Genomic DNA, 13,279 nt, shown 5'->3' with positions numbered 1-13,279 from the left:
TTTTTAAAATATTGGTGAATGTATAAACTAATTGAATACATGATAAAAGTTGAAATTTAAATTGTGGATTTTAAGAAGTACTAGTGATGTAATTTTATTATTTTTTCTTTAACTTGCAAATGAAATAGTAAAACTAAAAATTGAATATACAAAAGAACGATAAACGAACAATAAATAAACACTAAATGTAGTGGTGTTCAAACTTCAGTTAAAACCAATTTAACTGATTGAATCAAAGTTTTTTCGATTATCAGTCGGTTAATTGCAGGTTCAATCAGTTAACGGTTAATGATTTTTTCAAACGTTGGTTATTGGTTAATTTAGTTTGAAATCGGTCGGTTAATTGAATTAACCGAAATTATTAAATATATAATATATTATATATACTATTTATATATTACTTAGCTTAAGAGTGTTTAAACTTTGGTTTTAATCGAATTAACCGAAAATATAAAATATTTAATATATAATAATATATTTTATTTATAAGTTTCAATTAATTCAGTTAACCGATCGATTAATAGATATTTGTTCAATTCGGCTAATTATTTTCGAAAAATTTCAGTTTGGTTAACAATTAAAGGGAAAAAAATCCGATTAATGAAATTTTGAAAGTTTAGTTCGGTCGGTTAACCGAACCGACCGATTGAACACCCGTAACTAAACAAACACTAAACGAACGCTAGATGAACACGTTCGTGAACATATAAGCAAACACATTCACGAACATTAAACGAACATGTTTGCAAACAATAAATAATCGAACACGAACACCCTCAAAAATAAATAAACGAACACGATATTAAAAATTTAAATAAACACGAACCAAACACGAATACCTTAAAAAATAAAGACACGAACACGAACATAACCTTGTTAGTTCAAGTTTGATTCATTTTCACCTCTATTCATTATAGTAGCATTTGGCCTAGAATACCAGATGAGCAGTCTGTAAGATAATAGTACAACACGTGAACAGAAGGGAGGAACCGAAGCTGCTCAAATTTATTGAATATAAACACCAAAAGGATCGGCATTCAATCTTTTTAATCATATAGGAAGGAGCAAGTATTGACGCAGTCTAACTGTCCATTGTACGTGTACATTCTTCCACATGATAAGTTTGCAGGTACCATGGTTTCTCTATAGTGTAATCTGAATCTTTTCAAAGAATTCTGGCTTTTCAACCAAAGTCTTACTTGGTGGAGATTTCCTTCTTCCCAGCGAATGTTAACCCTCACTCCCCCAGCTGCCATCAATCCGAACACACACCCATTTCCCCATTTCTCCCGGGGAAGTGCAGGAAGCAAGTACAGGTCTTCCATGGTACTTTGAACTAGCATTTCTGCAACTGCAGCTGTAAAACTAACACCAAAAATAACCACCTTAGTTTGTATGTTTTGAATTTAATACGTTTCTTCCAGTGATTATTAAGTGATAAGAAAAATTTATACAAATAAGGCAATCAAAAGTTGGCATAGATGTTCATTGATGTAAAAAATGTCATACCTAATTGATTGAGAGAGAAGAAAAAGACATTGTCGCTTACCCAAAGTTGGCATCTATCTGAAAAGGAGGGTGTGCTGCAAATAAATTACTGTATATTCCACCTTTGAAAGCTTCCTCATGTTCTGGATCCACAAAGTTGATTAAATGTTTGACCATTCGATACGAGTGTTCGCTGTTACCGAGCCGTGCCCACAAAGCTGCTTTCCACATGGTTGACCATCCTGGTCCTTCCTCTCCTGGTAAAGTGATGAGAATATAAGAGAAAACACACTACCTGATCATTACTCTCAAAAGTAGTCAGCTTGAAGCCTAAAATTTCCTCTGGGGTACACTGTAATCTAATAGAATATACAAAACAATTGATGGCATGAGGAAATGAACTTCAGACCTATGTGCTATTTTGGATGGGATCCACAAATTGTTTTTAGACTGAGAGCACACGAATTCAACTAAGCCTTAGCAAATAAGTCGATTCCAGAATCATAACCCATTCCTTCATCCCACTGTACAAAACAAACGTGTTTCACATGGAATAGATTTTACGAGATCTCATATTTTGACAACTAAAATTGACATATGTTCATTGTTTATATGTTTCGTATTGGCTTGGTCAAGGATGCATTTACCCTTGATTAGGCTTATCTCACATATGAATAATTATAAAGTTGCAAACTATCATTTAAAAAGCAAAAGCAAAGGACGCTAACAACAGTGGGGAACTATACCAATAATGCAATGGAGTGCTGAAATACTAAATAAACAATCCAGATGGCCAACAAAGACCAACCTCGTTTATGAAGTGTATTTACCGCAGCTTTGCAAAGGTCTGGTGTACTTTCAATCGTCAGTGTGTGTCCAGGAAAAAGTCCAAATAAGTGCGAAAGATGTCGGTGATGTACATCTGGGTCCTGAAAATCTTGTGCCTGTCTATCAAACAGGTAAATTCTTAACAAGAAAAATATTAATAGATTTGGCACATAGAAGAACTTACGACTCAAAATCAAGGTCTGGAAAAGTTGCTTCAAATTTTGTGAAGTTATTGACATACCCATTCCATGATGGAACCATCTTGAGCAACTTTGGTCGGATAAAGCCTTGACTGAGCTGTATACACTCTTTTTACCAGAGCATCATCATTTTTATCTAAAACCTGTACCGTTTTTAAAGTATAAGGAGTTCAGAAAAATGGAGAACTATGATTCTTGTTAACTTTAGAACAAGGGATTCACCTCAGCAGCTAAAAGAATCACAGAGAATACTTCTTTTATGATTGCCATGTCCATGGTTGAAGAATAGCTCACACTAGCATGGTTACCGTCTGGAGCGATAAAGTCATGTTCAGGAGATGTTGACGGGTTAGTTTCAAGATAACCCCCTTGCCCTTCGATCAACCAATCTAACAGGAAAACCCCACATCCTTCTAGCAAAGGATATGCCTTGTCTTTAAGAAAATCCTAATCACGGAGAAGAATAATAACAGTGAAAATTCTTCATAATGGAATACGTGATAAGAACATGAAAGTATAAGCACTAAAATGTTGCGAGATTAAAATTTGTAAATTCTTCTTAGTTAATGAAGGCATCAGTGGAAGTTGGAACTGTACTTTTTGGTCACAACGACATTTATGAACTTCAAGAAAAAAGTTCAGAGATTCGAGAAAAAAATTCCTTTAAATTATGAAAGTATTAGCACTAAAATGGTGCAAGATTAACATTTGTAAATTCTTCTTAGTTAATGAAGGCATCAGTGGAACTGTACTTTTTGGTCATGACAGCATTTAGAACAAGAAAAAAGTTCAGATATTCGAGAAATAGAACTCCTCTAAATTTTGATGTTTTAACAGATAATGGAAAACAAAAGTTAAAAATAATAATAGAATCTCACAATGTCCATTGTATATATGTAGTGTTCCCACAGATGGACACACAGCCAGGCTCCACCCATGGGCCATAATGCCCAGTCAACATTACCAGCATCTGCGGATGATTTCGCCCATATATCAGATTTATGATGTACAACCCAACCACTTGCTTCATAGTTGACCTGTTAGATTGTGTTACAAAGAATTTTTCATATGAAAAAAATGCAGAATAGAAAAACAAGAAAACTATGCTTCATAAGTCATGAGATAATATTGTCAAGGTCTACCATTGTAAAGATATGGCTTCTAGGCATACTAAAAAGGAAACGTCCATGTTAGTTTCCCAGTTAAGCGAAACCCTACTAAGAAAGATCTCTACATATGGAAAAGGCAGGACCTAGGCCTTTTAAGTAGTTGCAAGAATCTGAATGCTTGATTCCATCCATGTAATGTATCAGGTAAAACAAGTTATATATGAGACTAAATTATTGTAGCAGTTTTTAGCGTAAAGGGAAGACTCTTACTTTTGCAGTTTTATGACCATTGACTGATAGGAAACTGAGGAAATCAAATAAAGGCTCCTGGCATTCGCTAAGGTTGCACGGCAAGGAAGGCCAATAATTCATTTCAAGATTGATGTTCAAGTGAGGAGCAGAACTGAGGACAGAGATAAAAGAATCAATCGTAATCCAAACGATACTTTGGTTGAAATAATGGCAGTAGGTACAAGGTTCCGCATCAAAAACATCACACAATAATATGTTTAAATTGAAGAGAGAGTAAAATAAGAAAAATAAAAGAAATAGAATATAGATATACTCCCATTTTGGCTGAAGATCTTTGTTCCATATTCCTTGCAAGTTTGCCACCTGAGTTCCAGGTCGTGAAGAAGAAATAAGCAAATATCGACCAAACTGGAACAGCAGCTCGACGAGATATGGATCCTCATCAATTTGAAAAGATTTTATTCTCTCAGCTGTTGAAACACTACTATCTTGATTTTGCTTGGGACACGAAATAGATCTTGAGCTTTTTGAAAGCTGCAGTGCGACACGGTGGAACAGATTTTGATAGTCATCCAAATGATGAGCATAAAGATCAACATATGATAGACTTCTAATGGACTTCAAAACACTAAGAGAATCTGAAGTAGGATCCTTCTTCGAATCTGAAGGCTTGGTGAATGGTCCATCAAATGAAGATGATGCCACCAAAAGCAAAATTGCCCAATCTGAACCTTCAACCCTCAACTTGCTGTCATTTAGAATATGTATCATGCCATTTGCCTCACTTATCTGTAAATCAAGAATAGCAGAAAACTGGATACCCTTTGGATTGTCATCTGCGTACACTTGTGCTGGGATTCGCTTTTCAGGGCAATGTCCTTCCATTATAATCTGACTTTTGCCGTTCATTTTACAATGGTGATCCAACTTGCTGTCCAGATATACATTGAAGGATAGAGACCCTGGTTTGCTTCCAGAAATCTTTGTTACTACAACTTGGTCGGGATTAGAGGCGAAATGATCTCTTGTAAATTCTATACCATCCACATTATATTTTATTCGCACAGTTGCATTATCCAAGTCCAGCTCTCTTTGATACGTTTCTTTAGTATAATTCAGATGAGAATCATCAAATTCCAGCTTGATATCACCAAGTAGTTGATAAACCTTCATCATTAAAAGGCAATCACCCAGATAAACTTCTTAGAGCAATTTCAATATTTTCCTGTGGAATAACCGAAACTAACATCTAATTCATGAATTTAACTCACCAGAGGAATAGTTTTCCAGATAATATATTTTTGCATGCCTTTTCACAAGTTTTATTTTAAAGAAAAAAGTTGAAAGAGATGATGCAACATACATCTGCAGGATTTCCTACCAGCTCGGCTGCTGCTGCAGTAGCTTCAGCATATTTACCACTGTCAACGAGTTTTCTAACCTCTGACAGTGCATTTGGGGCATTGGGGTTTGTATAGTCTCCAGGAACCCCAGTCCAAAGTGTGTCCTCTACAAAATTATTCACAATATCCAGTCATTTTATACAAATTTTACCCATAATTCTCAGACAGAGACAAGCATTATACCATCAAGTAATGTATACAATTTTTAAGGGTTTTATCATTCACTTGTTTATTTCCACATGCTCGGTGCCAGGAATATGAAACGGTTATGAGAAACCTAAACAAGTTTTTAAACAGAATTTAACAAAAAGCGAAATAAAAATGTAGTTCTAGTTCACCGTTGAGCTGGATAAGTTCGGAAGCGACGCCACCCCAAATCATGGCACCGAGACGACCGTTTCCAACGGGAAGGGCGTCGGTCCAGTAGTTGGCGGGTTCGTTGAAGATGACTTTGAGTGGCCTTGAAATTGAACACTGGGAGTCCATGAAGCATGAGTTCCAGAGGGCTGCAACCGTGGGTTTCCGCACTATAATCCAGTCTTCATCTCCCATTACCGGAAAATCAAAAGTGGAGATTGTAATATATACGAACTAACCCACCTTGATTGCAATATTTCTGTTTCAAGTTACTTTTCTTTTACAATTTACCTTTTTTTTGGGGTTTTAGGAGGCAGAACCACTGGCTCTCCTTCTGACATAAGAGGAAGAAGATACCAATGAACATTGGATAGTGTATCCTATATATCATTTAACTTTTAATTTCTTCGATTATAACATTAGATTTTAATTTTAATTTCAATTATATCATTAGATCATTAAATTCTAATAATACAATGACATAAACATATTGTCGCAACCGTCTTTCGGTTAGGTCCCGGAATTGAGCTTCGACTTAAAAAATATGGATTGGAGTCGCCACCGATCATTTATTTAAAACAAATAGGTTGATCGGATACCCTATTTCTTACCTGATCTGCGTCTTTCCAAAGATGTGTTGGGTTCGGGAGTCGGTTACGGTCAAGGAAGGATTAGCACCCTTGAACCGTCCTTTCAGTACTACGTAATTTCCAGTTGTCTTTGATTAAGAAAATTGCAAGTTAAATTAAAAGGTAAAATTTGATCCGAATTACTTACCCTTAATGAGTTTACGGAAATACCCTTAAAAATAAGATTTTAAAATAAAATAATAATAATAAAAGAAAGTAACAAAACTAAAGAGTAAACCAAGGAAATAAATGAAACCAATAATAATAAACATAAAATAATTGGATGAAAAAAAAATGAAGATAAAATATATATACAAAAAAATAAAAAAGGTAAAGTATTTTAAAAAAAAAATAATAATAATAAGAACAAAGAAACTAAAAATATAATAAAAATAAATAAATAGTATAAATAAATAATAATAAAAATATATATAAATAAAAATGTATGTATAATATAATAAAATACTAAATAGTAATAATAATAATATAATAATAATAAAATACATATAATATTAACTAAAAAAATAGTAATCATAGAAATATAAATAAATAAAGTAAGAATATATATATATATATATATATATATATATATATATATATATATAACGTTAGGAAAATATAGTAAAAAAACATAGTAAATAAGTAAACATAGATAAAAAAATAATATTATATATATAATAATAGAAAAATAATATAATGTAACGCAAAGAAAAATGAAAAAAATTATATAATAAATAAATAAATAAAATATAATTAAATATATACATATATACATATAAATAATAAGGGTTAAATTAAAATTAAAAATGAATTAGGGGTCAAAATTAAAAGCCAATCGAAGAAAAAAATGAAAAAACACGCGGATCCACACGACCCGTTTATAAAAATCCGAATAGTTTTTCAAAAACACAAGCCTCGGGGACTAGATCTACAAAAATAGATCTAAAAAACGCCCCGTTCATCGGCCAAAAACACTTCTCTCAGTTTTCTTTCGAAATCAAAACACAGCAAGGGTAAGGAAAAATAACATGCGAAGGTATAAACTTTACCTTTCAAAATATAAATGCTTCGAAAAATGGCTACGAGTTGCTTGTAATTTTTTGCTTGGTATTTCGTATATCCTCCTCCGAATCTGTTACAATAGTGAGTTACAATGACTATTTATAATGCTTGTGGATCCTATCTTTAGGAGTTTAAATAATAGTAGAACTCTATCCTATTTTTAGGAGTTTGAATCCTAGTAAAATTCTATCCTATTTTTAGGAGTTTGAATCCTAGTAGGACGAAAATGTGTGTTGACAGCTGCCCCTCTTTGCCTATAGTCGTGTAACGGGAATATGGCAAAGATTAAAAGACACACTTTTCGTTCAGTGGAGTTGAAAATTGACTCTGATGTTTCAATAACTCCCTGTAGAATTGAGTTACGGACGACTCTTCCATCGTGAAGTCGAGTTCATCTTGAAATGATATGAAATTGAAGCCGTATTTTGGAATTTGAATCAGCACGTGACTTTCCGTTTCCCTTCGGTCTTCTTATCGGTTTAAAGACCTTGGATCGGAATCGAACTAAAAAATCTTCATTGACAGATAGCTTTTTCTTGACTTAAGCTATGCTGCTTGAAAATGGTTGCTTGTCACTCAGGCACGACTAACCCAGGTCCTCTTCTCGACTTGAAAACCTCGACTGCAACCGGAAAGTAGTGCGATTGATGTGTCATCGAGCTGAATGGAATCGAACTCGACAATTTTGATGGCAGATAACCCTTCTAGCCTTGAGTTATGTTGTAAATGATGTGCCTTGGAGCTGAGCGTAGTAGAACTCGAAGGTCTTTGTTGACAGATAATCCTTCTTTGAGTTGGATATCCCTCGTCGTGAAGTTGAAATCCAATCTAAAGATGGATGATGCTTGTGTGCACGATTCCCTTCGTCGTGAAGTTGAAACCGCGGGTGGCCCCTTCGTCGTGAAGTTGAAATCCAAGTAAGTAGCATTGTTCCGAGTCCAATATCCTCCGTCGTGAAGTTGAAATTGGCTCTGGAATCGGGAAATTATTTGTTGACAACCAGTCGTCCCTTCGTTGTGAAGTTGAACTTGTGTTGTCTCGAGTCCAATATCCTTTGTTGTGAAGTTGAAATTGGCTCCGAAATTGGGAAATTGTTTGTTGACAACCAGCAGTCCTTTCGTCGTGAAGTTGAACTTGCGTTGTCTAGATTCCAATATCCTTCGCTGTGAAGTTGAAATTGGCTCTAAAATTGGGAAGTTGTTTATTGATAACCAGCGGTCCCTTCGTCGTGAAGTTGAACTTGCGTTGTCTGGAGTCCAATATCCTTCGTTGTGAAGTTGAAATTGGCTCTGAAATTGAGAAGTTGTTTGTTGACAACCAGCGGTCCCTTCGTCGTGAAGTTGAACTTGCGTTGTCTGGAGTCCAATATCCTTTGTTGTGAAGATGAAATTGGCTCCAAAATTAGGAAATTGTTTGTTGACAACCAGCGGTCCCTTCGTCGTGAAGTTGAACTTGCGTTGTCTGGAGTCCAATATCTTTCGCTGTGGAGTTGAAATTGGCTCCGAAATTGGGAAATTATTTGTTGACAACTAGGGGTCCCTTCGTCGTGAAGTTGAACTTGCGTTGTCTCGATTCCAATATCCTTCGCTGTGAAGTTGAAATTGGCTCTGAAATTGGGAAGTTGTTTGTTGACAACCAGCGGTCCCTTCGTCGTGAAGTTGAACTTGCGTTGTCTGGAGTCCAATATCATTCGTTGTGAAGTTGAAATTGGCTCTGAAATTGAGAAGTTGTTTGTTGACAACCAGCGGTCCCTTCGCGAGAAGTTGAACTTGCGTTGTCTGGAGTCCAATGTCCTTCGTTGTGAAGTTGAAATTGGCTCTGAAATTGGGTAGTTGTTTATTGACAACCAGCGGTCCCTTCGCCATGAAGTTGAACTTGCGTTGTCTTGAGTCTAATATCCTTCGCTGTGAAGTTGAAATTGTCTCTGAAATTGGGAAATTGTATATTGACAACCAGCGGTCCCTTCATCGTGAAGTTGAACTTGCATTGTCTGGAGTCCAATATCCTTCGTTGTGAAGTTGAAATTGGCTTTGAAATTGAGAAGTTGTTTGTTGACAACCAGCGGTCCCTTCGTCGTGAAGTTGAACTTGTGTTGTCTGGAGTCCAATATCCTTCGCTGTGAAGTTGAAATTGGCTATGAATTTGGGAAGTTGTTTGTTGACAACCAGCCGTCCCTTCATTGTGAAGTTGAACTTGTGTTGTCTCGAGTGGCACGATATCCTCCGTCGTGGAGTTGAAATCACGGATGGCCACTTCGTTGTGAAGTTAAGCCTTGACTTGAATATCCTTCGTCGTGAAGTTGAAATCCAAGTATTGTATGTTGCGGGTGGACACAATTCCCTTCGCCGTGAAGTTGAAACCGTGGAGACCCCTTTTATTGTGAAGTTTGGCTTCGAGCTAGATATCCTTCGTCGTGAAGTTGAAATCCACTCTCGATCAAATTGTGTTGTTTCGAGAGAAACTTTCAATCTGTCGAGTTGGTCGAAGTGTAGCTTCTTGCTGCTGAGTTAAGCAACCAACATGAATCTTTAAAGGTGCTTTTGAATCGAGTATCCTTCGTCTTGAAGTTGAAACTTGACTCTAAAAGTTGCAAAAAATTATGTATGTGGAAAATGATAAATATGATGCTCTAAAATGTATGCATAAGATGCATGTAACATGAATTGGTTATATTTTTTCTCCTGAAAAAGGTCTGATAATTTGCATTAGGATGTTGAATCCCCAAATGTTCCCCAATATCAAAAAATGCACCAATATTTGATGTTGAATCTCCAAAGATGCCCCAAATGTTCCTCATTTCTTGCTTCAGCATTGATTCTGAGCATGAGTTTTGTGTCTAAGAGTCACATGTCATTTACCAAGATCCACTCTAGAGAGACTGTCTTGTTTGAAAAAAAAATGTTTTTCTTTCTCTTTTATTTTCAAAGTTCTGAAAATATCAATAAAGAGTTTCGAAAAATGTTTAATAAAAAGTTTTAAAAATATTGTCTCTTTCACGGTTTTACAATTGAGACGAATCATAAAACTAGAGTTCATTGGATATCAAATGTTTAATTACAATGTTAATTCTTCAATAAATTATAGCTATTTGACACGTGCTAAGATCAAAGCTATCTTTGGAAAATGGATAAGTAAGGAAAAGATAAAAAGGTCTCAGGTTATTGTGTTTGGTCAAAGGTTTGACATTTGATGCTCAAAGGTTTGATGGGGTACTTGCATGCTCCTCTACTGGAAGTGTTCTCCGACTCCCAGCTTTCATAGTCACATTTGGATTGTGCGATGCCTTATCAAGGAATTTGTGTGATCGCCTCAGTTGCAAAATTTTTATATTCGAGCCGCCTTTTCAGGTTTTCAACTCGAATCCTCCTTTGGTTTCAAGACGTTATTCAGGATTTACGTCTTGAACCCCCCTTTGTTATTTTTCTCACTTCGATATATTATAGAGAAGTCGGGGTTGTCTTGGTGCCAACAAGGGGTGTAGGAGTAACTTTTGCAGGGACAAAAGAGATATCTCGACACTTTGTTAGAGTGTAGACTATTCTTAGTTGAGCGAATGATTTGCCTACAAAGTATCTGGGATGAAATATCTCGACGGTTAAGGTGATGATCTATTTGAAGATGTAATGTTTATAGAAGCTCCTTTGTACTGCATTGTTTAGCAGAAGATCAAGACGTTATATCTGAATGAAGACATCTCCATTATATATTTTGTTACAGTAGTTTCTCTTTGTAAAAAGGTCATCGACGCTAGGTGTGGAGGTCTATTTCAAGATGTGAAGGTGACGTTGTTTTGTCAAAGTGTGAAGGTTTCTTCATATTTCACGTTGGGGAATTTATTATATGACAAGTGTTCTACTGTTTGTGGTGGAGACATTTCGGCATTCTTTGGTGGTATCTCCAAATGACGTTATCTTGGGAGTTTTTATAGTAAGAAGTTTCAACGCTTAATAGCGGGGAGATGATTAAGAAAGTTTGTGTCCCCTAGTATGGTTGTAGGCGTCCTTCTACGGGGTATTATTTATCGTGGGGCCTTGATGCTATGGTAAGACGTGAACATCCTTGTTATGTTTGTTAACATAGGCTTTTTGGTGTAGAGTTTCTTAATTCTTTCACTACAGCAAAATGGGTTTTTAGCGGTACTTTTAGCGGCATTTTTTTAGCAAACGCCGGTAAATACTTGTGCTTTAGTGACGTTTTTATATAAATGCCGCTAAATACTGTACTTTAGTGGCATTTTAAGCACAAATGCCGCTAAATGCTCATACTTTAGTGGCGTTTCTATATAAATGCCACTAAATACTATTCTTTAGTGGCGTTTTAAGCACAAACGCCGCTAAATTCTCATACTTTAGCGATGTTTTTGTATAAACGCCACTAAATATAGTACTTTAGTGGCGTTTTAAGCACAAATGCCGCTAAATGTTCGTACTATAGTGGCGTTTCTATACAAACGGCGCCAAAGACTCGTACTTTAGTGGTGTTTCTATACAAACGCTGCCAAAGACTCGCACTTTAGTGGCGTTTTTATGCAAACGCCACCAAAGACTCGTACTTTAGTGGCAATTTTATACAAACGCCGCCAAAGACTCGTACTTTAGTGGCGTTTTTATACAAACGCCGCCAAAGATCCGTACTTTAGTGGCAATTTTATACAAACGCCACCAAAGACTCGTACTTTAGTGGCGTTTTTATACAAACGCCGCCAAAGATCCGTACTTTAATGGCATTTCTGCCGCTAAACCCCCAAAACACACACTTGAGTCCCATTAATTTTTTTTAAAGAAGCCCTAAAACCTTGTTATGTTTACCCTTCTAGCTTTCTACCGCTTACATCTCTCTCACTCTTATTATTTTTATCCTTAATAGAAAATGAACCAGAGGCCAAAATCCTCCATGGCCACTCTCCCCTCGCAACTCCGACAACCTAAGACCATTTCTAAACCTTCCAAAATCGTCTCTCTCGTAGCCCCAATGCCTAATGCTGAACCTACATCTAAGGAGAAAAAGGGAATACCTTCAATAACTTGAGGGTTTCATGACTCCGACGAAGAATCAAAGGTCCTTGGCGAAGAAAAAGGTAAGGTTCTTGAGCAAGGTAAGACTTTTGGTTCGTTTTTCCTTGATTTTGGTTTTCGATCGATTTAAAAAAACTCTCTTTTCGTTTGTTTTTTGATGGTTGATGATTGATACGGTTTTTGGTTCGAAACTCCCCAACACTGATGGTTATGAGATAGTACCGACGAGGCTCTCGTCTTTCTTCCCTTTTCAACTCTCTTATTTCATATGAAATGTGCGATCCAGATTTTGCTTCCAGTGCTCCTATTTTTCCCATCATTTCCCTCCACTTTGGGTTCTTAAATTTTACTTTGACTAATTGTATAGGTAGCAAGTTCTTCATCTGTGAAAGATGCGGAGGAGATTTACTTTGATTTCAGGAAGCAGTGCTTCATTTATTCTAAGGAGGAGGATACCTTTTGCAAGCTTCAATATCCTATCAAGGAAACATTTAGCTATTACCTAAAGTGTATTGGCCATGGATCTGATGCCAAAATACTTGCTGCAACTGAAAAATGGTTTAGTTATTTCGAACGAAATCCATCTACTGGAGTTTAAGAACTCTGTAAGATAAATTTAAACACTTATATTGATCAATAAGTGAGTATCAAAATTTAGTCATGCTAGACTGTTGCAAGTTTGTTTATTTTATTTCGTGTTCTTTAGAACATGGTCTTTTACGATTTCTTCTGCTTGTCTCTAGAAGTTATTTACTCATTATTGTCAATGCGGTTGATCCATGCTTTGTAGAATATGGTACAAGTCATAAATTACGGGTATTACCTCTGATTTACAGGGAACAACATTGATCCTGACCTTCTATTAGCCGTTTTTCTACATGCTTCACTTTTTGAAAGTGCATTTTATATGGAAGTGCACCAGATAAAGGTCTGTTT

At 36.0% G+C, this 13,279-nt stretch overlaps 1 protein-coding gene across 1 annotated transcript; it reads right to left on the bottom strand.

Moving 5' to 3' along the window:
- Positions 1-948: 948 nt before the first annotated feature.
- LOC120169963 (alpha-L-fucosidase 2-like) lies at positions 949-13,048 on the bottom strand. Its single transcript, XM_039178035.1, has 11 exons — positions 13,018-13,048; positions 5,619-5,882; positions 5,241-5,386; positions 4,191-5,044; positions 3,896-4,028; positions 3,395-3,553; positions 2,739-2,963; positions 2,558-2,659; positions 2,297-2,432; positions 1,550-1,745; positions 949-1,365 (listed from the first exon to the last, which is right to left on the bottom strand). Exons 2-11 carry the CDS (start codon positions 5,830-5,832, stop codon positions 1,047-1,049), a joined length of 2,484 nt encoding a protein of 827 aa, XP_039033966.1. The 5' UTR covers positions 5,833-5,882; positions 13,018-13,048; the 3' UTR covers positions 949-1,046.
- Positions 13,049-13,279: the final 231 nt, after the last annotated feature.

This window comes from Hibiscus syriacus, unplaced genomic scaffold, assembly GCF_006381635.1.
Source record: "Hibiscus syriacus cultivar Baekdansim isolate YM2019G1 unplaced genomic scaffold, ASM638163v2 tig00111769_pilon, whole genome shotgun sequence".
NCBI classification, from domain to species: domain Eukaryota; kingdom Viridiplantae; phylum Streptophyta; class Magnoliopsida; order Malvales; family Malvaceae; genus Hibiscus; species Hibiscus syriacus.
Note: the sequence above shows the minus strand (reverse complement) of the source record. Positions and strands in the feature narration are given on the sequence as shown.